The 26004-nt window shown below is 42.1% G+C and overlaps 1 protein-coding gene across 1 annotated transcript in view; it reads right to left on the minus strand.

The window, feature by feature from the left end:
* Positions 1 to 4264: 4264 nt before the first annotated feature.
* Positions 4265 to 26004, minus strand: part of ABCB10 (ATP binding cassette subfamily B member 10) — a 34307-nt gene continuing 12567 nt past the window's right edge. Inside the window, exons 4-13 of the mRNA XM_040623788.1 lie at positions 22822 to 22956; positions 21891 to 22037; positions 20745 to 20880; positions 16283 to 16378; positions 14937 to 15146; positions 12875 to 12954; positions 10975 to 11155; positions 8616 to 8659; positions 6612 to 6646; positions 4265 to 6139 (exon numbers count right to left, since the gene is read on the minus strand). Of these exons, the coding sequence (XP_040479722.1) occupies positions 5908 to 6139; positions 6612 to 6646; positions 8616 to 8659; positions 10975 to 11155; positions 12875 to 12954; positions 14937 to 15146; positions 16283 to 16378; positions 20745 to 20880; positions 21891 to 22037; positions 22822 to 22956 (1296 nt within the window). The 3' untranslated portion in view covers positions 4265 to 5907. The remainder of the gene's footprint in view (positions 6140 to 6611; positions 6647 to 8615; positions 8660 to 10974; positions 11156 to 12874; positions 12955 to 14936; positions 15147 to 16282; positions 16379 to 20744; positions 20881 to 21890; positions 22038 to 22821; positions 22957 to 26004) is intronic.

The raw sequence follows: 26004 nt of genomic DNA on the forward strand, positions 1-26004 counted from the left end.
GACCTCATTTTAAATAGTATAGTCCCTTATACGGGAGATCTAGAAGGGATAGTGTAGTGCGGTGGCTCTCATCCTCAAATATGTATCATCACCAGGAGGGCTTGTTAAACTGCATTGCTGCCCACCCACAGTGTCTGAAGATTGCGTTCCTTTTGTCTTTTTTAAGATTTTATTTATTTATTTGTCAGAGAGAGCATGCAGAAGCAGGGGGAGCAGCAGGCAGAGGAAGAAGCAGGATCCCTGCTGAGCAAGGAGCTGAGCCAAAGGTGGGAGGCGATCCCAGGACCCTGGGATCATGACCTGAGCCTAAGGCAGACACTTAATCAACTGAGCCACCCAGGCATCCCAGAATTTGCATTTCTAACGAAGTTTCTAGGTGTTGGTAAGGCTGCTATCCAGGGACATTTTGATAACCACTGCCATAGTAATTGAGTGTATAGACTCTGGAATTAAATGGGACTTGCTTCAAATCTCACCTCTGCTATTTCTACCAATGTCACCTTTTCGAGCCTCTGTTAAATTACTAATAGTACTCACTTGCGAGAATTAAATATAGATGTGACTGTATTTGTGAATGTCAAAAAAACACAAACATAGAATGAAGGCAAACAAGCTGAAGAAAAACAGTATTTCCTATAAAATAGTATCGCACTCTTTAAAGAAAATCAGTAAGAGAAACCAAGCTACCCCAAGAGGAAAAAAATGGAAATGTATGAAGAGCATGAACTAGCATTAAGTCAAAGACTAGAAATGATCAAAACACATGAAAAGATCTTCAACATCACTAATAATTAAAGAAATGTAAATCAAACCACCAATGAGTATTGTTTGCCTGTTGAATTAGCTGGAAGGTTTTTAAAAATGAAAACAGTTCATGCTGAAAGGCTGTGGGGGAATAGGTGCTGATGTGTACATTTCCGGTGAGATTTTTATAGATTAGTATGGTCTTTTAAGAGGATAATCTATCAAAAAGCCTTATAACTTGTATATGCTCTTTGAACTTGGCAATTCACTTTTAGAATTTATCTGAAAAAAATCATAATACATATAGTATTGTTTATAATAGCAAAGAATATAGAAAGATGTCCAATGATAGATTTATAGTATATTCACATTATAAAATTCTATATGGTTAAAAAGAATACATGAAGATGTGTGTAATGAAAACTTAAGGATGTAGGAAAATATTCTGTTGTAAAATTTTAAAAAGCAGGTTGTTCGAAAAACAGTACGTCCACTAGGAGCTTATTTTTTTATTGATATAAAAAAATGCCTCATAGACACATGTACACATGTGAGAAGCTCGACTTGAACATGTGCCTCCTTTCTATACACCGTTCCTAAAGTACTGCCCTTTCATTTAAGACCAAACTTTGATTTCTGTAGTAATAATCACTGCAATGAACAATGAGATAGTAGCCAGAACTATTTCCTGCAGCCGTAGTAGAATTGTTAGAATTCCACTATCACCAACATAGCCATGGTGATATTATTAAAATGGCAAGGCAGGGGAACAATGAAGAACTCATTATGGAAATTAACCATGCCCAATCATTTTCAAGGCATTCATTTAATTGCCATCTAATGGCGATGGAACTTTTTGAGATAACTCTAAATTTCATCGTAGTTTAAAAGTCCACTGAGCAGGGAAAAATGCATATTGTTTTCACTAGTTCTGCGGTCAGCAAACTGTCCAGGGTCAGAGAGTACCTGAGGCCGTACAGTCTGTTGCAACTGCTCACGAATGAGTGTGGCTGTGTTCCAATAAAACTCTATTTATGGACACTGGAATTTGAATTTCATAAAACTTTGATGTGTTATGAATTATTTTTCTTTTGTTTTTTAAAAAGCATTTAAAAGTGTAAAAACTAGGGCACCTGGGTGGCTCAATCAGTTAGGCATTTGACTCTTGGTTTTGACTCAGGTCAGGATTTCAAGGTCGTGGGATCAAGCGCCAAGTCAGGCTCCGCTCTGAGTGCAGTCTGCGGGGGATTCTCTCTCCCCCTCTTCCTCCGCCCTTCCCTCAGCTTGTGCACTCTCTCTCTCTCTCACTAAATGAATAACATTTTTGAAAACAAACAAACAAACAAACCAACAAACCGTAAAAACCATCCTAAGCTTGCAGGCCGTACAAATCAGGCAGCAGGTCACAGTTTGCTGACCCATGGGCTAGCTTCATGAGGGACGCACAGGTCCTTTGTTGGCATAGGACCTAACAAAATAGAGGATACTCAGTAACGTTTTTTGAATGAAAAACATTGAATGAATAGAGATTGCCATGATGCCTCAGACAGAAAAATCATGTAGAATATCCCCAAAGGAACACTTACAATGTAGTTCTCACATACTTCTTTCACTAATATACTTAATGTTCTGTAACATTTATATTTCTTTTTTTTTTAAAAGATTTTATTTATTTATTCGACAGAGATAGAGATAGCCAGCGAGAGAGGGAACACAAGCAGGGGGAGTGGGAGAGGAAGAGGCAGGCTCATAGCGGAGGAGCCTGATGTGGGGCTCGATCCCAGAACGCTGGGATCACGCCCTGAGCCGAAGGCAGACGCTTAACCGCTGTGCCACCCAGGTGCCCCTACATTTATATTTCTTTTCATTTATTTTCTAACAGTTTTGGCATTTTTATGAAAAAAGTTAATTTCTCAAAATAGAGCCCTAATTTATAAAAATATACTGACAAGGGTTTAGCCTATAATGGTTATTTTAGCTTATGATTATTTCCTGAGAACCAATCAAGTCCAAAGTCAGAGGCGGCCTTGCACATAGAGATGAAGCCTGGGAGGGTGGACCACAAAATGCTAAGCTCATTAACATGAAATTGTCTCTTCACAGAATTTCTAGTGATTAGTGATTTTTGCTTATTTTCTAAATTGTTTATATGAACATACATAGTCCTTCAATGGCTCTCCATGCATGTAAGATGAAAGCTAAGATTTTCAGCATGATATTGAAGTCCTCCATGATCTGGCTCCTATTTCTCGAGTATCTCCCTGTACACAGCTTCCATGCTGGATTAATTTACAACTTGCCTATTCTTATTTCCTCTTCTGTGAAAAGGGGATGATAGGTATTTCTTTAAATTATAGGATTGTCTGGGGGACCTGGGTGGCTCAGTCGGTTAAGCGTCTTCCTTCGGCTCAGGTTGTGATCCCAGGGTCCTGGGATTGAGTCCCACATTGGGCTCCTTGCTCAGCAGGGGGCCTGCTTCTCCCTCTCCCTCTGCCTGCTGCTCCCCCTCCTTGTGCACGCCCTGTCAAATAAAAAATAAATTATAGGATTGTCAAAGTAACAAACACGGTAACATGTACAAACACTCTGGAAACAAAGTGGTACCATCAACAGTGTTAGCAATACCACCTCTGTACTATTTAGCTATTTTCTTGTAATTAATTTTTATCTGCCTTCTCTCTCCTTCTAAATAAACTAGAAGCTCCGTGAGGGCAGATAATCATTCTGTCATCAACTCCACAGCACAATTCCTTGTCCAAGGTGGGGGCAGGGGATATTTATTTATTGTACTGAAGCAACTAAATAGAGTGTTTATGCAGGAGCACTGACAATATTGACTCTATCTTGAGCCCTCCATCTTGTTCATGTTTGCTCAATGACCTCTCTTGTGTTCCAGGCCCCTTGAAGATTCATACACATACCTTAGAAATGCCCACCAAGGCTGGGGTGTGTGGAGGCTTGCTTTGGCCTCCCAGGAATCTGTTAGAGATAAGAGTCTTTACCCTTCCCAGTGCATGGATTACGCCACAATATTACAGGTTAGCTGTCGGTTAGGTGCATGCAAGCCCTTTGATCTCCCTACAGTGGCCACCCCACCCACGCATCTCCTTGCTCTATGAAATCTGTAGACCAAGGCCTGGACTTTATGGAGAATAGCTGTGCAGCTGCCTGGATCATCGTCTACCCGATCCCCCATCAGCAAGTTACCCTGGATAAAATTCCATGTAAACTGGGTGGAGTCATCTGCTTCGTTCTCCAGTCTCTAAGTACCTTTTCACTTTGGGGGATACTTTACTGTCTCTCCTTCACCTTCTAGCAGTTTGTAAATAGCAAAAAAAATTTTTTAAATAAAAATAAAAATGAGGACATCAGGGAGGGAAGAAATGGAAGGAATTTGTAATTACTACTTTCTTTTATTTATTTATAATGTTAGTTTTTTCTTTATTCCTGAACCTCCACAGCCAAATTCCAGTTAAGAAACTGAATGTAATGAAGCTTTATAAGAAGTGAAAGACACAGATAAAGCTACTATAAATTTTAATCCAGGATATAAAATGTTCCCTAAAGACACAATTGAACATCTTGTATTAGAAAATAAAATATAATGATCAAATTCAATTTTGTAAATACTTCTATGGCACAAAGAGATTTCCCTTGGATCCAACCTTGTAATTGTGTTTTGTCTGCTTTTTGAGAACCACACCATAATAGCAAATTGTACAAAGAATACAAGTAAAGCTTGTTAAAATGATTGTCACAGGTGTACTGTTTCCTACTACAAAGAACAAGGAGTTCATTCATTCACTGAGTCCATTTTATTCAATAATAAATTCCCTTATGTAGAATGAATTATAATACTCCATGCTTATCATAAAATAGTGGTTTCTTCTTCCAGCATAATCAGTGAACCAATCCATACTTAGAACACGGGCAAACTTCCATTTTAATTACAGCAACATAGTTATTTCTTAGGTTCTGGCATCATCAATGTAAAAAAACCACTTTTTCTTGAGGCAACAGCAAATTAACAGCACTGATTTGAAATGTGGCAAATCTAACGGTTATCAGCATTGCTTTCAAATTTCTGATGCATTTAGGTGAATAAAACTATAACCATAAATAAAAAGGGTTATTTTTCAGAAGAGAAACAAGTTCTGAAAGTTTCTTGATATTCTGTAGAATAGGAAGAACTAAGCTTTCTTCAGTTTTAAGGATGAAAATTAAAGTTATTTAGGTTTTTGTCTCATTGAATGAAATTTCAAAAGTATTTAACTGATAAAACCTAAAATTTGGCTAGGAATTATAAATTTTTAAAACATAATTTTCAAAATACATGCCTTCGGATGACTTAAATGTAAAATTCATTTTTACCTCTTGATAATACCCAGCAGTTCATGCCTGGTTTTCCAAAGTAACAAATGTGTGAATAATGAAAATAGAAGTTTCCATATTCAAAGGAATGGCTTCTTCCCCTTTTAAAACTCATCAGGCTTTCATGTGCTAAAAATGCTGAAAACCACACACATCCAAACACGGACTCATCCCAGAGGAACACATACTTTTAAAGTCTCATATCCCTGAAGACACAGGAAGTGGGGAACGTAAATGTTCCCTTCTCCCCGTGTGACGCCAACTATTCCTGTATGTCTGAATGTCAGGTTCACTCCTGGACATTATCAGAATTAAAAAAAAAAAGGGAAGATTTTCGTCTTCTAGTAAATTTAGACACAATGTAGGTAGAATACTACCAAGAGAATTACACAGTGATTGGTAAATCACCTAAAATAATTAAGCTTTTTATTTATAATCCCCTTTTAAAAGTTGTCATTTGACAATAGCTCCGATCTGTAACAGCAGGTAAAAAATAAAATGAGGTGCCATGTTATATTAATTAAAGTATTCCAGGACAAAAGGAAGTAAAAAACCTGAAAATAACTTCAGTGCTATAGACATTTAGAAAGTTACAATTATTAAAAGTCTGAATAAAAAGGTCTTGAGAACAGGTACATCTCAAAACAATATTTTACCCACCTTGGAAAAAACAGGCGTATTTTAAATAACTTGAAGTATGATTTACAGATTAGATACCATCTCTAAGTTTTTTTCCTGCAACAATGTTTTGCTCTAAAGTCTCTCATGTTCACTTCATCAGTAATTGCTCCTTTATGCTGAAATAAACCTTTGTTTGTTCATTAATTTTCTGTATATCCCATCTGGTTTTGAAAGCAGTTCTTCATGATTCCCGCATTCTGTAATCCTTCCTTGGTCAAGAACGGCCACCATGTTGGCATTCTTAATGGTAGACAGACGGTGGGCAATAATTAACACTGTTCTTCCTTCCATGAGTCGGTCTAGAGCTTCCTGCACAAGGTGCTCGTTTTCCGCGTCCAGGGCACTTTAAACAGGAGACCGTGTGAGAGAGCACAGACGTCAGTCCGCACCCGCGCGCTCAGGCGCTTCCTGGCACCCCCGCGCTGCCCTCGGCAGCGGCGCATCTTCACCGCCATCAAGCTCACAACTTCCGCCAGACACACACTTCTACTATGTACTTTTACATTATAAAAATACTACAGAAAGGAAACTTGGGACCCTTGATTTCCATAGACCGAAAGCAGTGTGTACAGCTGCTGAGTGTGACCCGGGCTCACGGCCAACGTGACTGAACCGCGACTAGAACCCTCCCCTTCTGACGGGGCCTGTCCGCTGCCTCCCAGCTGTCATTATTCATTCACACCCGGTCACTTTCAAGGGGAAGGGGGAAAAACAGCATTTTCAGCTGTACCACTTTGAAGTACAGAACAGTCAGCTTCTGGGAACGGGAGAATTCGGCTTGTACAATCTTAGGTTAGTTACTAAGATATGCTCACCTGGTTGCTTCATCTAGGAGAAGAATTTTGGGATTCTGAAAAAAGAAAAACATCATTTTTAATTGCTTTTAATATGTTTTTAATGTTCTTTTCCTTTGAAAAGGAACACAATTTTATTTTAAAAACAAACCCTCAGTAATAAAAAGCAATGAAGTACTCATACACGATACAACATGGATGAACCTTGAAAACATTCTGCACGTGAAAGAAGCCAATCACGAAATGCCCTATATCGTAGGACTCCACCTGTCTGAAATGTCCAGAACAGGCACATCTCCAGAGACAGAGAGTAGGTAAGTGTTTATCTGGGGCTGGGCTCAAGAGAGAAATAGGAGAGGAGGCCAGGTGTGACCAGCAAAGGATCTAACACCTCTTCCCGGGGTGACGAAAATGTTCTAGAGCTGATTATGCGGATGGATGCGCAACTCGGCATACACGGAAGCCCACTGCGCTGCACGCTCTCAATGGGGGAACTGTATGGGATGTAAATTATATCACAAGACAGCTGCCACAAAAAAGAAAAGCACAGACTCCTAAGTGTGTGAGGTAAGCACATAAATGGAAGTTGGAGGTGAGTCTGAGCTGCTGTCGCAGGCATTGCTGGACTGGACCTTGTTTACACTGCAGTTTTACCCTGCTGGCCAGTCAACCAGCAGTGTGGGCGGGAGCAAGAGTGAGTAGGATGGAGTCGAGACCCTCAAGGTCCTGCTTCTAGGCTAGTTAGGAGCATCACATAAAACTGAGAAAAGGTGAGAGCCAGCTGATGTCTCTCACACATTAAATTCTAGCTGTGCCTCGGAAGTTGCTGACAAGAAAGGAAGACATATGTCCACACAGAAACTTGTACACTGCTTGCTCACAGCAGCGCTATCCACAATACCCCCAGCCTGGAAACAACCCCAGTGGTCATCACTGGCAAAAGGATAAACGAGTCGTGTTGTGCCCGCACAGAGGAATACTGTTCAGCAAGAAGGACTGATAGAGGCTGAGACGTGGACAGACCTCAAAAACATTACACGAGTGGGACACCTGAGTGGCTCAGTCGGTTGAGCCTCCAACTCTTGATTTCGGCTCAGGTCATGATCTCAAGGTTGTGAGGTCGAGCCCTCACGTCAGGCTCCCGCTGGGAGTGGAGCCTACTTAAGCTTCTCTGTCCCCCACTCCTTCTGCCCCTCCCCCCTTGAAAAAACAAACATTATACTAGTGAAAGAGGCGAGATGCAAAGGTCACATCTTGTCTGATTCCATTTATCTGAAATGCCCAGAAAGGCAAATCAGGAAAGACAGAACGTACACTGGTGGCAGCCTGGGACTAGGGGTGGGGGTGGGAAAGACTGCAAGTGGTTACAAGCGATCTATCCGGGGTGACAGAAATGTCCTAAAAGTGGACTGTGTGATGCTTGAACAACTGTGCATTCACTAGAAGTCACTGCAGAGTACATTTAAAACTGGTGAGTTTTATGGTATGCTTCAATAAGGCTGTTTTTTTAAAACATCACCTACAAATGTGAGGAGAGTAGCTCTATAGCAAAGGGGAAGGCTATCATTTCCTAAAAACTACAAGGTCTGGGGCCTTCAGCTAAAACGGCTTTCCCTCTCCCCTTAGGAGTCTTGTGTATTTCCAGTCTATACCACTGAGTTTAGCAGTTGACTATAGATTATACAAAGAACCATGCTTGTATTGTTTCGCTATTTTTATATAATCACTGTGTTGCTTGTTAGACCATATACTTCTTCACAGTAGGTCCATGTGTTAAGCTTTTCTCCCTCCAACAACCCCAGCCCGGTACTGGCCTCCTAATACCGAAGAAATACTTGTTAAATTGGAACAACATGCTACTCAGTGGAACTCCCAACTCATCTTTCACCAGAACTATCAACCATATAACTTCCCCCCTACAAAAAAAAAAAAAAAGGAAAAAGGAAGAAGAAGAGTAAATTACAAATTATAAGGACCCTAAGTAAAAATGATAAAATAATTCCAGCCAAGTGGCTTCAAGCTTACCTTAAGCAGAGCACGGGCAATTGCAATCCGTTGTTTCTGCCCACCTGACAAAGACAATACTTTTTTTTAAAAAAAACTTGAAAGCCTTAACAAAAACTCTTGGTAACAGGTTTTTCTGATAAGCTAAGTGGCAATTTGAAGACAGCTTCTTCTGGTTAGTCACAGCTGAGATAGGCAAGAGAACAAAAGCCTATTTTTTAAATATATTGTCTCCTCATCCACCTCAAAACTAATAACAATTATCATAGCTAACGTTTATTGAGGAGTTCCGATGTACCAGGCATTGTCTAAAGCATTACTATGTTATCTCATTCAATCTTAAAAAAAAAATCCTGTGAACTAGATCCTGTAATTATTCCCTTTTCACAGATGAAAAACCAAGGCACAAAATAACCAGTCCCAGGTATCGCAGTTGGTAAGTGGCAGGGCCAAGGTCTGAGTAACCACTTTAACCCGCCCTTTTAAAACTCAAATTCTACTAAAAGCAAGGGAAGAAACTGGGTTGGGGGGGGTAGGAGTGGGTAAATGCAGATGGGACAGACAGAGGTAGGCAGAAGAACATCTATGATAATTCCTTCCCTCGTCTTTGCCTCACACCACCCTCCCTCCTTTCCTCCAGGGGACAGGACTCCCAAGTTACGACTGGTAGAGTCTCAGAGAACAGTACTCAGGACTCCTCCCGAATTCCTTCATTTTAGAAAACTCACTACATTTTTGGTGATGAAAATGGTCCTTTTTGGTTAGTTTTATTGGATGAAATACTTATTAATAGTAATTGCTGGACATTACATTATTTCGTCTAAAAGCAGCTCATGAAATGATGAACCGAAATCAAATCACAACTGAAATGTGTGGCACTCCTAAAAGCTGCCCTCAAATAGGCAGCCCTGTGCTCACAGCAAGGGAACCAGGGAAATCCCTTTCATTGGGCACCTCCGCGGTCGGTGAGGGTGTCAGAGTGCTCTGGGGTGGGCTGGCTGAGCAGCCGGCTGAGGGCTTAGGGTCAGTGCCAGTTAGTGCACTGGGGATCGGTCACCAGATGTCCTTTCCTCCTCCCAGAGAGGGAGCACGGGTTGAAACCTTTGGTTATTTCACTCTGAAATGGGCACTTGAGAATCCTGGTAGAGGGAAGGGTACGCAGAATCTCTTCCTTGCTGGGCAGCGTGAAGTAGCTCCCAGCTCCGCCCCCTGACGCTCAATCATGTCACCAGGAGCAGCTGAAACTGGTTTTCTACCCAAGGACGTGCTTCAGAGATGCCAGGGCAGCTCCCTTTCACACAGCAAGGTGTGATTCTACCGCTGCAATCTTGCAAATCTACCCAAAACATTTTCTCATCCACTGCCTCTTGTTTTAAAAAATCGTACACAATAAAAACATGTCTGTGTTCAATTTTCTGTGGCCTAACCTGAAGCAAAAAGTTTTGAGTTGGAAAGGACTACTGCTCTAGTCCAACCCGGCCACCTTCACTCTGACTTGAAGGCATCTGTCCTCTGCTCAGACACTTCCAGTGACAGAGAGCTCATTCCATGGAAGGGAGCACAAGTCGATAACTGTAACAAAAAAATTATCTGTTTACCCAAAAATTTATTTCCCTTTAAGTCTACTTCTCATTGGTCTCACTTCTGTATTCTAAAGCAATAGAATACAAGTTTTTTCTTTCCTTCCTGAAAATATGGTACCCAGAATGCAATGCGCTCCAATGTGCTCTAACATCCCAGGGAACAGCCACTGAGCCTCAGCCGCGAATCCTGCAAACGTCCAGCACAGGGCGTGGCACACTGCACCGTGGGCCAGGTCGGGACCAGAGCCTGTTTGTGCATGGCCCTCAAGCTAAGAGTGGTTTTCACATTTTTAAAGGGTTGTTTAAAAAAACCACATGTGGCTCATAAAATCTAAAATGTTTACTCTCTGGTCCTTTATGGGAAAGTCTGTGGACCTGTGGTCTAACATGTAAAGTACAAAGTGGAGAATAGTGAACTCTCCAATTTCAGTTCTGCTCCAGGTTCACAGCCCCTGCCTCCCTGGACAAATAATTCTGCCACCCTGTATCTGTCTTATTTTCTGTAATTTTCAAGGATCTCAAGTTGCAAAATACATTTTTTTTCTCAGATGAGAAAAAAGCTGCTGTGGCTGAGTATTACTCAGTGGGACACTCCGTGGGAATCTGAGAACACCTTTGAGGTAGAAAGTGAAGGAAATTGGGGAGCTATAAACATACAAGAGATTTTAGAAACTGGAAAGGCTAATCTCATAAACTCTAAGGAAAAAAGCCTAATCAGAAATTAATACTGTTGTATGAAATGCTGCAGAGTTCCTGATAGCAAGACTTTTTGCTGCCAAGCAGTAACAAAGAAGTACCTGAAAGGAGAACGCCCTTTTCTCCGACCACAGTGTTGAATCCTTGGGGGAAGTTTCGGATGAAAGCACCTGCATTGGCTACATCAGCCACTCTCTCTATCTGCTCAGTAGTCACCGAGGAAGGGTCATCTGCACCATAAGCAATGTTCTCAGCAATGGAGCAAGAAAACAAAATTGGTTCCTGCAAATTGGAAACAAAACATACTTATTGTAAATTTCAAAATAGACTTCAAACATATCTAGGAATGTAGTGGAGCTTAATAAAGTACTAACATCTAAAAAACTATTAATTTGCTCTCAAAGAATACACAGTCGGCCACATGAGGGTTGGGGTGCTGACCCCCATGCTGTAGAAAATCTGAGTATAACTTTTGAACTCCCCCAAAACTTAACCACTAATAGCCTACTGTTGACTGGTGACATAAACAGTTGATTAACGCATATCTTGTGTGCTATATATATTCTATACGATATTCTTACAATAAAGTAAGCTAGAGGAAAGAAAACATTATTAAGAAATCATAGGAAGAGAAAATACATTTACGGTACTGTACTATAAAAAAACCATGTATAAGTGGTCCCATGCAGTTCAAATCCATGTTGTTCAAGGGTCAACTTTATACCATTTTTTAAAGATATTTATTTATTGGAGATAGAGAAAGAGAGTGCACGTGCACATGTGCACAAATGAGTACGGGAGGAGCAGAGGGGGAGGGAGAGGGACAAGCAGACTCCACACTGAGCACAGAGCCCAACATGGGGCTCAATCCCATGACCAGAGCTGAAACCAAGAGTCAGTCAGATGCTTAACCAACTAAGCCACCCAGGTACCCAACTTTATACTGTTTTGCTTCTGTTTCTTCATTCTCCATAAATTCGCCCAGCTGACTTTTAAAAAATTCATGTTTTTCCATGAGCAGGATTGATTTCATCATTACACTGCAGGAAATGAGATCCCGTGGCAGGTGCCTGGCACATAGTAGATACTTCATAAATTCGAGCTCCCTCCCTTAGGAATTGTCAGGTATGGAAGGTGCCAGGTCCACCTGTATTTTCCAGCTGCGGGCCTCCCACTAAGGATCTAGGGGGAATCCATATCTATTCATTACTTTTTGAAATAGACACAAACCAGGTGGGAACATGACATTTTAACAGAACCCTGTGGAATAGTCTTTAAAAAAGCAAATAAGCCTCCAGCTTCTGTTCTCCATCCCTGAACAATATGCACTGCTGCTATCCTCCTACTACCAAGCCACCCCCATCACTGGCCCTCCTGCTCCACACCTCGTGGGGTGGGGTGAGGGTAAGGTCTGAGGGGAAGTTCGTTAGAGGGAGAGGCTCAGAAATGAGGGAGGCCTCAGGTTTGTCTGCTGTGCACATAGCCTGGTAATAAAACAGAAACAGCTGTGTCCAAAATTTCCCTGCACCAAATGGTCTCATGAAAACAGCCTCATTACAGTGACCAGATTACACTAATATTCTGCCTTGAAATCTGCGACCTCTTTGCAAGGAGACCCCATCAAAGGGTCTCATAATAGGTTACATAATGAAACCCATTATGTGCAATAGTAGACTGTGCCAGTGACGAGGATGGGAATTGTGAAAGAGTCAGTAAAAGCTAAAAAATTCTATCATTTCCTCCCCATCCTCTGGACTCTCTGCGTTACAAAGTTATACTAGTCCCCAGTTTTGGATAAAAAGTCGGTTTCAACTGGTTCAAGTATTTAAGGTCTTCAGGATACAGCACTATTTACAAACCTAAAAAACGTGCTATGGGAGATTAGCACATCTGGAGAACTTCCATTTCTTCTCTTTTGAGAGGTTCAAGTCTAAGGAAAAAATAAATAATAAAAGCAAATTTAAAAGACAGTGTAATAAAAATAGAAACCTCTCTTCTTACCTGACTCACTGTCCCAATCTTGGATCTCAGCCAGACGGGATTTAGCTGACGGATATCATGGCCATCGAGACTGATAGTTCCTTGTAGAGAGGAGAGGAAAGTCATGGAGTGTCACGGGGCCAATGACTAATGTAAACACAAAAAGGATCTGGTGGAAAAATTCCACATTCAGTTCTTTTAAAGATTAAAAGTAATGTTCAGAATCTCTAAACAGAATCTAAAATCAACATATTTCATGGAATTTCCCTGTCTACTGTCTCCCTGCAGTGGTTAGCTGATTAGCCCATCCAACTAGCTCATCCGTCCAGCTCGCTTTGCTGCAATGACTTCCTTTCTGGAGTGACTCCAGGCTCCCTGAGAAGGTTCACCTGTGCAAAACTGATTCCGAAGTGAGTTAGTGGAAGGTGGCAAGCGGTGAAGTGTCCGCTTGCTGGCACCAATACTGGCAGTTGTGGCACAGTTCTGAAGCTGGCCGCCTAACTCCAGAGCTTCCTGACCATGTCAGCATCAGCAATACCTTGAAGGCTGGTTCTGCAGTGAAGTTCTGAGGCGTGTCCTGGAAATTCAATCCTGCCAGTGATTTTTTTTTAGCTCTTTTATTACTCCTTAAAATATCCCTTCCTGCATAAATGCAGCTGGAGGAGAATCATTATCCACAATCACAAAGCTGACACCATAGCAGAGCTTTTAAATAATCAGATGTAACTCTGTGACCCTCGCTAACAGAATTAATTCTACACCACAGAGGTAACTCGATAATGCTTGGGGATGATAATAACGGTGACTAAGAAACACCACGCTCTCTCTGTCAGTGGTGTGGAACTATACAGGCCAGCTCCAAACTTTCACAGACTGGCAAAACCTGAGGTCTTTGACTTAAAAAGTACAAGTGTTCTATAGTCTACGCAAGGCTGGAATTTCCGTGTAGTTTCTTTTCTCCTTGATTTATTTACCATGATAAAGAAACTAGAGGCTTCATATTTTGACTTGCTTTGCATTCACCTAACTAGGATTTTTTCTAAATTCAGAATTTTATAGCAAGTAGAGTGAATCAAAACAGAAAATTCCGGAGGCAAACAGTTTAGTTAACACCCATTTTAACACAGTTGGTGATTCCATGGGTCAGTATCTGCAAGTCAATTAATTATCTGGCACATAACCAGCTCTCTTATGGTATTAACCAAAAAGCACAAGACACAAAGATCACAAGACATATTGATTTCAAATTAATGATGTGATCTTTACTAAGAGTCGTTTTCTTGGTGAGAAATATCATTGTTTCCTCAGTACAAATCTACTCCAGGCTCTGATATAAAGAAGGATATAAACTTTATGTGCGGTGATGGATGTTAACTAGACATTTCACAATATATACACACAGCGAATCATGTTGCACACCTGAAACTAATATGTCAATTACATCTTCATTAACAAAGGATATAAAGAAGTAAAATAACATGTTCTTTGCTCTAAAAGATGCTATAATCCATTTAAAAACAAAAACCAGAACAAGAAAAATCCACTAAGAAAATCCCTACTACCTCAAAATAGCTTTAAAAAAGCAATCCCAGAGAAGGGAATCACCGGCTGCCAAATCGCCCGTCTGCATGCTAGTCACTGGCAGTTCGTGGGCAGACGCAGCCTGAAGGCTTCCAGAGAAGCTTTCCCAGCTGAGTGGCCGGCCCAGAGTGGTACTTTCTCCACGGTGCTGCTCAGCCACCCACGGAGCACCTTCCCGGAGCTGTGGGGCAGCCTGCCCATCCTCGCCCAGGAGAGGGGGTGTCATCAGGGACACCAGCACGGGAGATGAGGACGTAGAGTTCAGGAAGTCACTTGGGACTTGAAGAGGTCAGACATGCAATATACAAACCGCCTGACAGGCCTTCTGTATATTCTTAAAAGTAACACCTTTGTATAAGGGATTTCTTTCCTGGGAACAAACCTTCTGGCATTTCAGAACTCTCACACGACAGGTCTTTGCATAATTTGGTCCTCTCCCAGAACATGAGAGTAGAAGGGCTCTGGAAAGTCCTCCCACGCTACAATGTGATGAAGCACTCACCAGAAGTGGGGTCATACAACCTCAGCAGGAGGGACACCACCGTTGATTTGCCAGAACCACTAGGGCCAACCAGCGCTGTGACAGACGCTGATGGGATAGAAAGGCTGAAATCCTGGAATATGGGCACTCCTGGGCGAGCTGGATAGGCGAAATGCACATTCTTAAACTCCAAAGTGCCCTGGAAGCTCTCCTTGTTTAAAACGACCCCTTCTGAAACAAGATGGAATACCAGCTACTTAAAGCAAAGACCAAACTGACAGCAGAGCTCTGTTCTCCCACTTGCCCGACTGCAGATGCCGCCGGACCACAGCTCACGAACTCACCTGCAGGCTGAGCTCCTACAGGCACAGCAGGAAGAGGCCTCTGTCTAATGCTTACCTTGAGCCGCCTGTACCCACTCTGTACCAGGCACTGCACATATGCGCTTGTCTGGTTCTCACAGCCTTGAGAGGCAGAGATGACAGGACACTGAATCTCAGAGACAGCCACCTGCCCATGCTAACAGGTAGTGGAGCCAGTTTTCACCTGTGGAGCAGTCTGGTTTCAAACCCCATTGCCCTTCCTCTGTGCCACTGTCTCTGTAGTTCCTAGGTCCAGGGTTTATCTTACCTACTCTAAATAAGTATTTTGAGAGAATGATGGTAAATGGGTGGGCCTTGTACAACAGCTTCGGAGCCTGGTATTATTACCTTGCTAATGACTTGGGAGAAGCTGCTCAATCTCTTTCAGCTGGGTTTATTTCCTCCAGCCTGCCACACTGGAGAATACTGGGCTTTCACTCATGATCTGGGGCTAAGCAACAATGTCCTGGGAGTCAGTGAGTGAGGAGTAGCTACTGCTCCAGGCCACACAGCTCCCCCAGTACTAGCTTCCAGGAAAGGAGCTGATAAAGGAGATGGCTCTAGCCAATTAACACCAGAATCCTCTAGCCCACTACCCAAAGCCAAGAAATTTAGAGGCTTTTGTGTGATCTGTCTTCCTTTCCCCCAACCCTCCCCACTGCCCAAACATCAGAATCACTTTGGAAGACAAATCTGGTGAACTGGCCAGGGCCCTTCCTATCTGCACCCCCGGGTGGCACTCGCTTCCTTCCTGCTATTGGTGGTAATGAATCACCTGCAGGGACGTCAGCCCCCACGCTTCCAGGGCCACCCTCTGCCCAGCAGCAGTGCCCGGCACCATCCTTCCTCTCTCACTGCCTGCCCGTCTCATCACTCTTCTCTGCTGTGTGGCAGGATGATATCCTTGTCACGCTCGTCCTTTGCAGGTAGAGCAGAGAGTTGGTCTAAATGTCCAAAGCCACATTTGTTTAATCCCAGCAAAGAAAAAACCCATGGGAGACCCACCATTAAAAGGCAGCTCAGGCTCTCTCTCAAGGAGCTCCCAGAGGCGTCCCCCGGCACCCAGCCCTTTCATCAGCTCGGAGTAGAAAGAGCTCAGACCTGAGGACAAGAAGCAAACATATCCATCACCGATGCCAGGAAATGACTATCTGCTGCTCCCCGCCCTCTGAGAATAGTAACAATAACTTGCTTTTAATATAAAATCTGTTAACTTTCAAAAAAGGATTTGAGGCAATTACCATATTCAAAATTCCCTGTCTCATACCCTTGTTTGCCCTCAGCTTCTCCTCCTCCAATTTCATTGATTTCTAATACAGATGAAATGTTTGGGAATTTACAAATGCATGTAGCCATAGTAATCAACCACTGAATTAAAATCACAATGTTACAGAGAAAATCTACCCAGTCAAAACACATAGCAATATTAATAAAATATAACACTTGAAAGGAATATAAAACATCTCAATATTCATTTTAAATTCATATCCACAAAATCAAACCCCCTCTTTCAGTCACTCAACAAATAGAACTTTTACTTGGCTAAAAACTGAAAAGGAATTTGGAAATGTTAAATATTCCAGCAATCTCTTTTTAAAGTCACCTTTGAACTATGAATTAATTAGTGACTTAAGGCAAACAAACTCCAAGTACACTAGGCCACGTCAACTACAGGAACATACACTTGTAACACTTTCCCTCAGTAAGGATGCTACAAAGATGCTATTCAAATACTCTAAGGCATTTTTGTGCATATGTTTGTGGAACTTTGTGCAAAATACAGTGGATTAAACTCTTCGGGTTCAACTGAAAATGCACTGGGCAGAAACAGATCCAGATAAATATAGTCAACTAATCTTTGATCCTTCACAAAAATTACTCAAAATGGATCATAGACTTAAATGTAAAAAACGAAACTATAAAACTCTTAGAAGATAACACAGGAGAAATCCTAAACGACCGTGGGTTTGGTGATGACTTTGTAGATACAACACCAAACACATGATCAATGCAAGAAAGAACTGATAAATTAAACTTCATGAAAATTGAAAACTTGAGCTCTCCAAAGAGAATGAGAAAACAAGCCACAGAGTGGGAGAAAATATGTGTAAAAAACGTATCTGATAAAGGACAGATATCCACAATATAAGAACTCTTAAAACTCAACAATAAGAACACAACCTAATTAAAAAATGGCAAAAGACCTGAACCCAAAGACCTCACTAAAGAAGAAATACAGATAACAAATAAGCATATGTAAAGAGGCTCCCCCTCATATGTCATCAGGGAAATGCAAATAAAACAACAGTGAGACACCACTGCACACCTGACAGAATGATGAAAACCCGAAATTCTGACAACACCAAGAGCTGGTGAGGGTGCGGAGCGTCAGGAACCTCGCTCACCGCTGGCGGGAATGCAAAACGGAAGGCAGTTTGGCAGTTTCTTACACTCGACAGACTCTTGCCATATGATCCGGCAATCTCATTCCTTTGTATTTACCCAGAGAAGGTGAAAACTTATGTCCACATGAAAATCTGCACGTGGATGTTTATAGCATCTTTGGTTATAATTGCCAAAGCCTGGATGTAACCAAGGTGGCCTTCAGTATGTGGCTGGACAAAGAAACTGCGGTACATCAGAGAACGAAGTATTAGCGTTAAAAAGAAATGAGCTATCAAGCCCTGAAAGACATGGAAGAACCCTTAATGCCATTTACTAAAGGAAAGATGCCAATCTGAACTATATGACATTCTGGAAAAGGCAAAACTATGGAGACAGTAAAAAGATCAGTGGCTGTGAAGGGTAAGGGGACGGGAGGAAGAGGCAGAGCACAGAGGATGTTTAGGGCAGTGCAAGTATTCTGTGTGATACTGTAATGATTGGTACATGTCCAAACCCATAAAATATACAACACCAACGAACATAATATACACTATGGACTTCGGGCAATAATGACGTGTCAGCGCTGGTTCATCAATGTACCACCTTGATGGGGGATGTTGATCGTGAGGGAGGCTGTGCTCGTGTAGAAGCAGGGGAGATGTGGGAACTCTCTGTACTTTCTCCTCAACCTTGTTGTGAACCTAAAATTCCTCTAAAAAAAATTCTATCAATAAAAAAAAAGAAAGGAAGGAAGGAGTCGGAGGTAGTTCAACATAGTAGAGTTTAGACTCTGGAAAACAAACAAAACAAAATGGCCCTGGACAAACAGTATGTGGTCTCTCCACTCTCACTCCATACGTTGTATTAGGGTCATAAGAAGTAATGAACCACCAACCCATTCTACAATGTGGGTGAGCTCTGAAAACATTATGCTACGTGAAAGAAGCCAGACATACAAGCATGTTATGTGATTCCATTTATATGAACTAAAATAAACACATGCACACACAAAGCAAACTGTGGCTGCAAGGGGCTGAGGGAGGGAGGACACGGAAACAGACTGCTTCATGAGTACGGATTTTCTTCTGAGGTGACGGAAATATTCTGGAACTAAGGTGAGGTGGTGGCTGCACAAAGCTGTGAATGTACAAAATACCACTGAATCGTAAACTTTAAAATGGTTAATTTTATGTTACGTGAATTTCACCTCAACGAAAATAAATCAGAAACAAGATATCGGGGCTCAGTAAGAAGACGTAAGAGCATTCTCTGATGCTAAACAAGCAAGCATCCTTTTCTTCAAACAGCACTTCTGACCCTCTCTCAGCAAAGAACGCAAGTAGAATTTGTTTTTGATTTTCAGTATGCGGTTCTAAGCAGAAAACAACATCTAAAAATTCTTATTTAATAAATAAAATAGAATTTCTTGCTTGCAGATTCATTACACAATTATTCTGAACAGTGAACTTCACAAAAACATCTAAGATCTAACTCAACTTCTTGAATTAAGTTCCTGTAGCCTTACGTACCTGTGTGGGTTGTAAATGGGGGGAGACTGTGTGGTAACAGACCCCGCCACACCTTTCTCCTTCTTCCATCACCAGAAGGCAGGTATCGTACCTGTGACCGGAGATGTGGGACAGCCTGCGGCTCTGAAAGCCAAGCGACCCCCAGACCTCGAGCACAGACAAAGCCTCAGCAGCAGCTTCTCTACCTGGGGAGGTAACTGACTCCCAGTAGACAGGAACTGTGTTTCCAACCTACTTCTATGCAGGACACAGTTGTGAACTTGCCAGGACAAAAAGTAAGACAGTGAACACACCAAAACAGATGTGGCTTCTATCAGGCCAAGTAGCTTGGAGGAAATCGGGTGGGAGGAGCAGAGAGACTGAGAAAGATCAAGTCAACTTGTGGCAGAAAATTAAGATTAGGGGAGGCCGGGGAGGAAAGCTGAATGTGGTCAAGCACGGAACGTGAACAGAAAGGCCACAGGGAGGGGACGTGGGGGTGGATAAGTCCACTCTGAGGCAGGCCAGAAGACCTGAAGGAACGTGGCCGCCCAGGTGTGAGACCCTGCAGCCCGGCAAGCTCAACCCTGGGGCAGAGAGAAGAGCAAACCACATCACCGGTCCTGAACTGAGCCTCCTGCTTCCCACGTCACTCGGCCCCCGAACCGTCTTAATCAGGGTTTTCTTCAAGAGCAACCAGCAGAACTAAAATGCTATTTTCAGATTTGGAAATCTCAGTCCAGAAAATATCCTCACTTGCCTGCAGATGTCTAAGGAAAAGCCTCTACCTTTAAACCCTGACAATAAAAATCTCAGGTTGAGGTGACACTGTGGGATACCAGACTTCCGTTGACCAGACCTCAAGCTATTTATCTAACCTTTCCATCTCAGTCTTCAAAGAAAGGAAACAAAAAGCAGGAAATCACTTGCCCCTTGTTGGCTGGGCATGCTGGAGAGGTAAAGAAAAGAAAACCTTGCAGACTTCACACAGATTTGCCTCCATGGGCCTTGCTTCCCTTCAGCTAGGAATGAACAACAAAAGCTGAACTCTGAGATTTCTGACAAAAGCAAGCAACTCTGTTTCATGTACTTTCTAATTTATACTTTTTACTGTTCATCAGTTTTGAAAGTGATTGACTTCACACAAAAGGAATTTTAGTCCCCAGTGATGTGTCAGTCGGGAAACTAACACTACCACAGGACTGTGGGTTTTGTGGACATCCCTGTTCAGCACTGTCCTTCCTCCTCCCCACCTTCTAGGGCCAAAGCAAACAAGCGGAGTTAACATGCAAGTTGGAAAATACGGCTCCAGTATGACCCTGAGCTCAGTGAGCCACAAGAGGCCTGTGAAAATCCTCAACTTTCCAGCCAAGGAACTGCCCACCAATGCGGGAAGATCACATTCATATCTTTATTTCTTCTTTCAAAGTCAAGTTGAACAAACATTCTAGGCAATGTTTTTTTCAGTTGGAAGTTAATTGATGAGAGGTGGTGTAATGGGAAAGTTAAATTTTTACTTCAAAACAATACCTGATTTTTACTTTGTAACTCCCAAGTCCATTTAAATTATATACCTCCAATGCTTAATCCAACCCAGAAAGCATACATTAGGAAGGATGAGAGTTCACCCACGGTCATGTGGGCACTGCCCATCAGCAGCCCTCCTTTGTACAAGACAGAAAGCACGATCAGGTTCCCGGAGAGCCCTGTCTGTCAAAGGAAGAAAACAGAGACGTTAGGTGGGAACCTGAGACCTAAATACTACAAGGATTAACGTGGCCTATAATTTCCTTTTTGCATTTAACTATCACAACAAGATTTTTCCAAATAATAAGTTTTAATCTGAATTTCAAATTAAAACATACTTTTGAAATATTGCAGTATTGTAGGAAATAATCTCATCACCATAAAGCCCAGGAGCTAAGACACCCATCTGATTCCTATTTTACTCAGTTCAGTTTGCAAAGGAAGAAACAGTGTTAAGAACTCCCTCCGTAAGGAGGAGACAAATACATAGATGATATGTGTGTTTATATATGCGAATGTGACACTCCCAGCAAAGCTGGATAAGCAGTTGGCGTCCTTTCTCTCTGATCCGCCTTGAGTGTTGTTAGGTGCGTGGTCTCTGGTCAGTGCTGCCTTATCTGGGCCTCTGCTTCCTCTGCCTCTAAATTATGACCATTATCGAATCACCTGAAGTTCTTTTCAATTTGAACATGCTGTACATTTCCCCTCATGGTGATTTTCTAGTTTAGTGTCATATTTGAGTTTTGATCATTGTGATCGATTTTTTCATACGTCTTTCTTGAGATACACTGAAGTTATTTTGGTTAATCCTCAGTGGGTCTCAAACTGCCTGCATCAGACTGACCCGGTGGCCTGTTAGAACAGATTGCTGGCCCCCGCCCCGGAGCTTCTGCTGCGTAGGTCTCGAGTGGAGCTGAGGACCTGCAGGTGCAGCCAGTTCCCAGGTGAAGTGGATGCAGGTGGTCTGGACCACACCGCAAAGCTGCCTGATCCCACCCTGTTTTGGTCTCATCACCCACTGCCTTTTGTTACATGCAGTTTTCCTCTTCTTTCACAGAAATAGTTTATGAATGCTCACACCTAGTCTTCAAGTGGAAGAGAATTATTTTTTCTTCATGGCAAAATCACAGAATAAAAATGTCTTTCAGTCATAACATCTACTCTTTGCACTCTTTTCAAAATGATCTACTTACTGCTCCAAAGAAGCCAGCCTGAGCAAATGCCTCTTTCCTTGCTAACTGCATCACGTGGTCTACTTGGCTGGTGTATTTCTCTATTTCAGTCATTTCTTTCCCAAAAGCTCGAACAGTTCTTATATTTCCAATACGTTCCTCAGCTAGCTGAGAGAACAACAGATACATTTCAGGGAGAAGACAGTCACATTTCAAGATTTCTACAGGCAAGTTAAAACGGGGCTCTCATTTTTAAGACACTACCAATAGAAAGCTGCTCATGATACGTGACTAAGTAAAAAATAGGTTACAAAGCAGAGTACATGAACAATCCTATTTTTGGACACAAATATTTATCTCTACATACACACACCATATATATAGATAGAAAGACAAACAGGAAGGCTAATAAATACTGAAATATATTTTTATGCAGAGAAAAAAGATAGATAAAAAGGATAGACAGACTCTAAAATGTTAATAACATCCATTCTGAGAGACAGGGTTATATGTGTTATTTTCTCTCTTTATATTTTGAAGTTTTCAATTACAAACACGCATGGTTTTTTTGTAACTGAAAATGTAAGTTATTTTTAATTTTGAAAAAACACAATATAGGATAGCATTGAAAAGCTTCACTTATTAATTAATAAAGGACAGAGTGTCATGCAGAAACTATTTTCAAGATATAATTAGCTTTTCCATCCTATAGGAAATAGTGGTGATAGAGAACTGAGGAGTTCATACAGAGTTCAGTCCAGTGGGATCTACTCCAAGGTGCGGGCAGTGATCTAGTCTAGGAGGCAGACTACTTTAGGTTTCTAGATCTTGAGGGCTAACTTAAGGAGAAGCAATTTTTTTGAAAAGCCTGAGTACATCTCTTAGGGTGTGCCCCCTATGCCTTGGCTCTGAGTTCATTCTAGTGGAGACCACACAGAGGAGCAGCCTTTACCTGAGTGGCCTGTGCCAGGGAATCCTGGGTAACTTTGGTTAGTTTCCGTAGATAACGTCCATAAATCACAGCAAGGATGGATACTGCAGGCACCACACTCAAAACAAAAGTGGCCAGATTAGGTGAGACAAAAAACTGTCAAAAACAAAAGCCAAAAGGTGTTTGTTACACAGAGTAGCAAGACATTCTCATTACCTACTGTAGAGGGTGTGTGTGTGTGTGTGTGTGTGTGTGTGTATGTTTCAATTAACAGGCAGGTTTGAAGGTGCTGTCTCAAAGTCATACATCCTGTTTTGGTGGAACTTTTAGGACATCTTCAATCTTCATAAAACTCCATGAAAATTCAGCATGCCACACAGGGGTAATAGGACAAAGCTGCTGAAAAAGGATGGGAATATTTTACCCTCCAATGCTGTACCATTGCTGAGGCAATGCTGTGTACAGTAGACCACACTGTTCAGCCACAGAGAAGGGGAAGGCAGGACAGGAGTAAAGGAAGGAGGCCACGCTGCTCCACGCTGACCAGACCACACCAGGAATTCTGTATTTGAGCCTGGATCCCCTCCAAGGCACTGAACAACCAGAGCAACATGTCTCACTGAAATGACCAAAAGGGCAAAGACACCATAAAAACCCACATCAAATGACAGATGAAAGAGGACTCAGCAGGAGGGTATAACTAACAAGTAGAAGAAGAGAGCGGTTTCCACAGCTCAGAGGAATGATGTTTNNCAGGATGGATGTGGATTCAACATAAGGAGTTTCTAACAACTGGAGTTGCTCAAAGAGAAAGTAATCAACTTCCATAGAAATAACAGTGGGTTTTCCTGTCAACCCTGCAATTTGGTGATTGATTGGATTTTAAATGGTACTAGCATCTCTTCATCAAATTGTTAAAATCTGCCAAATCTCATTTGTATAATCAGCATAAGGCTTTCTTAAAAAGCTGAGGAAAAGTTGCAGACTGAAATGTACAGTAATAGATGGATCAACCAATCATTCATTCATTTACTCCTTCTACAGCTCGTTACCGAATGCCTACACATAGCACACGCTATTCCAGGCACCTGCAAGATAATTGACCCATGTGGAGTTTTATCCAAGGGGAGAGCTAGATAGCAAATGGGTGAAAGAGGGACAGAGAGGACAATTTCAGGTGTAATAGGGTCTTGGAAAAGCAAGTGCACAAAGGCCCTGCAGTAGGAGTGAGCTTGGCACGTTCAATTCATGGAACGATCCCCCCTGAGCAGAAAAGTCACACAGTCCAGCAGGGCCCGGGGATGATGGCTGCCAGCAGGACACATGCAGGGCCAGTGATACAATCAGAGCAGGCCTGACGGTCCTGGGGCCTGACTACAAGGGAGCTCAAGCAAACCAGCTGCATGGGGTGTCCTCTGCGGTGGGGCAGGAACATGCATCAGAACCCCTGGGTAGACTGTCTCAGAACCATCCACCCCTCTTGCTCTGGTTCCAGGCTCAGTAGTAACTTTCTGAGGGGGCCCTGTCACCAAAAAGGAACGTTGGAATAGCAGGAACACACATTTAATGTAGGAAGGAAGATCCCATGATGTAAATTATTAAACCTGCAGTATGGGATAGACACATGTGAGCAAGCTCATCATAAATCAAGTCCAGGGAGCTTGTGAGAAACGAAGAATACTTTGTTCCTCCAGGGCTAAAGACCAGGTAATGCAACCTCATGAGGCCCTGTATGGGCTGAATGTCTATGTCCCCCCAAAATTAATATGCTGAAGCCTTAACCCCAGTGTGGCTGTATTTGGAGATGGGGCCTCTAAGGAAGTAATTAAGGTGAAAGGAGGTCATAAGGGTGGGGCCTTGGTAGGATCAGTGTCCTTAAAAGAAGAGACACCAAAGAAGCTACACTCTCTACACAAGCACTGAGGAAAGGCCATGTGAGCACATGTCAAGATGGCAGCCACCTATAAGCCAAGAGAAGAGGCTTCACTCACAATGGACCAACTTTGCTAGTACCCTGACCTTGGACTTCAACCTCTAGAACTATAAATCTCTGTTGGTTAGGCCCCACTCTGTGGTACTTTGTTATGGCGGCCTGAGCAGACTAAGACCCCTTCTGATTAGCCATCAGACTTCTTCTGAACTGTCTGAAACTGTTACAAAAAGAGACTCCCAACTCTTCCTGAGTCCCAGCATTATCGATATTTAGAAATGGTGCTTTAGTGCAGAATGTGTCTTCTTCCAGAGCTCGGCTTCTCTCTTGGCTGGGAAAACAGGGATTTCAAAGCAGCTTTCCATTCCATAATCTGAACTTACCAGCTCAGTCTGCAACACGTCCTTCTGGTCTGGATCGAGTGCTACATGGAAGCAAAGAGGACATAAGCCCAAGCTATTCCACTTGGGAGACGGGATTAATTACAGTCCTCATTCTAGGGATCCGGAACTGCACTGCTTAAAATGATAGCATCACATGCCTATTGAGCACTTCAGATGTTGCTAGTGTGACTGAGAAACTGAATTCTTAAATTTGTTTAGTTTTAGTTGAAATTTAAACTTAAAAATGAATATTCTATTTCTTTTTTTTTTTATAAAGATTTTATTTATTTGACAGAGAGAGAGAGACAGCTAGCGAGAGAGGGAACACAATAGGGGGAGTGGGAGAGGAAGGAGCAGGCTTCCAGCAGAGGAGCCCGACATGGGGCTCGATCCCAGGACTCTGGGATCATGCCCTGAGCCGAAGGCAGGCGCTTGACGACTGAGCCACCCAGGCGCCCCGAATATTCTATTTCTATTCAGTTATTGGTAAAGTTTTAGGTATGTCTGGAAAACCTGGTACGTCAATCTACCTTTTCATTGATAAATTTTATAAATTTAAATGCAGGTGAAATATCTCCAACAAAAATTTGGCATCCAGATTCAGATGTTCCATAAGTATAAAAGACACATTGGATTTTGAAATCTTAATGTGAAAAAATAATATTAAATATCATATTAATAATTTTTATATAAATTACACGTTGAACTTATACTTTGTTTATATTGGGTTAAGTAAAACATATTATTAAAATTAATCTCATCTCATCTTTCTTTTTGCCTTTTAAAATGTGGCTATTAGAAAATTTAAAATTACCTATGTGGCTTGCATAACATTTCTACTGGCCAGCAGCACAGGTCTGAAGAGGAATATGGTTTGGAGAAGCGAGACAG

This window comes from Ursus maritimus, unplaced genomic scaffold, assembly GCF_017311325.1.
Source record: "Ursus maritimus isolate PB19 unplaced genomic scaffold, ASM1731132v1 scaffold_7, whole genome shotgun sequence".
NCBI classification, from domain to species: domain Eukaryota; kingdom Metazoa; phylum Chordata; class Mammalia; order Carnivora; family Ursidae; genus Ursus; species Ursus maritimus.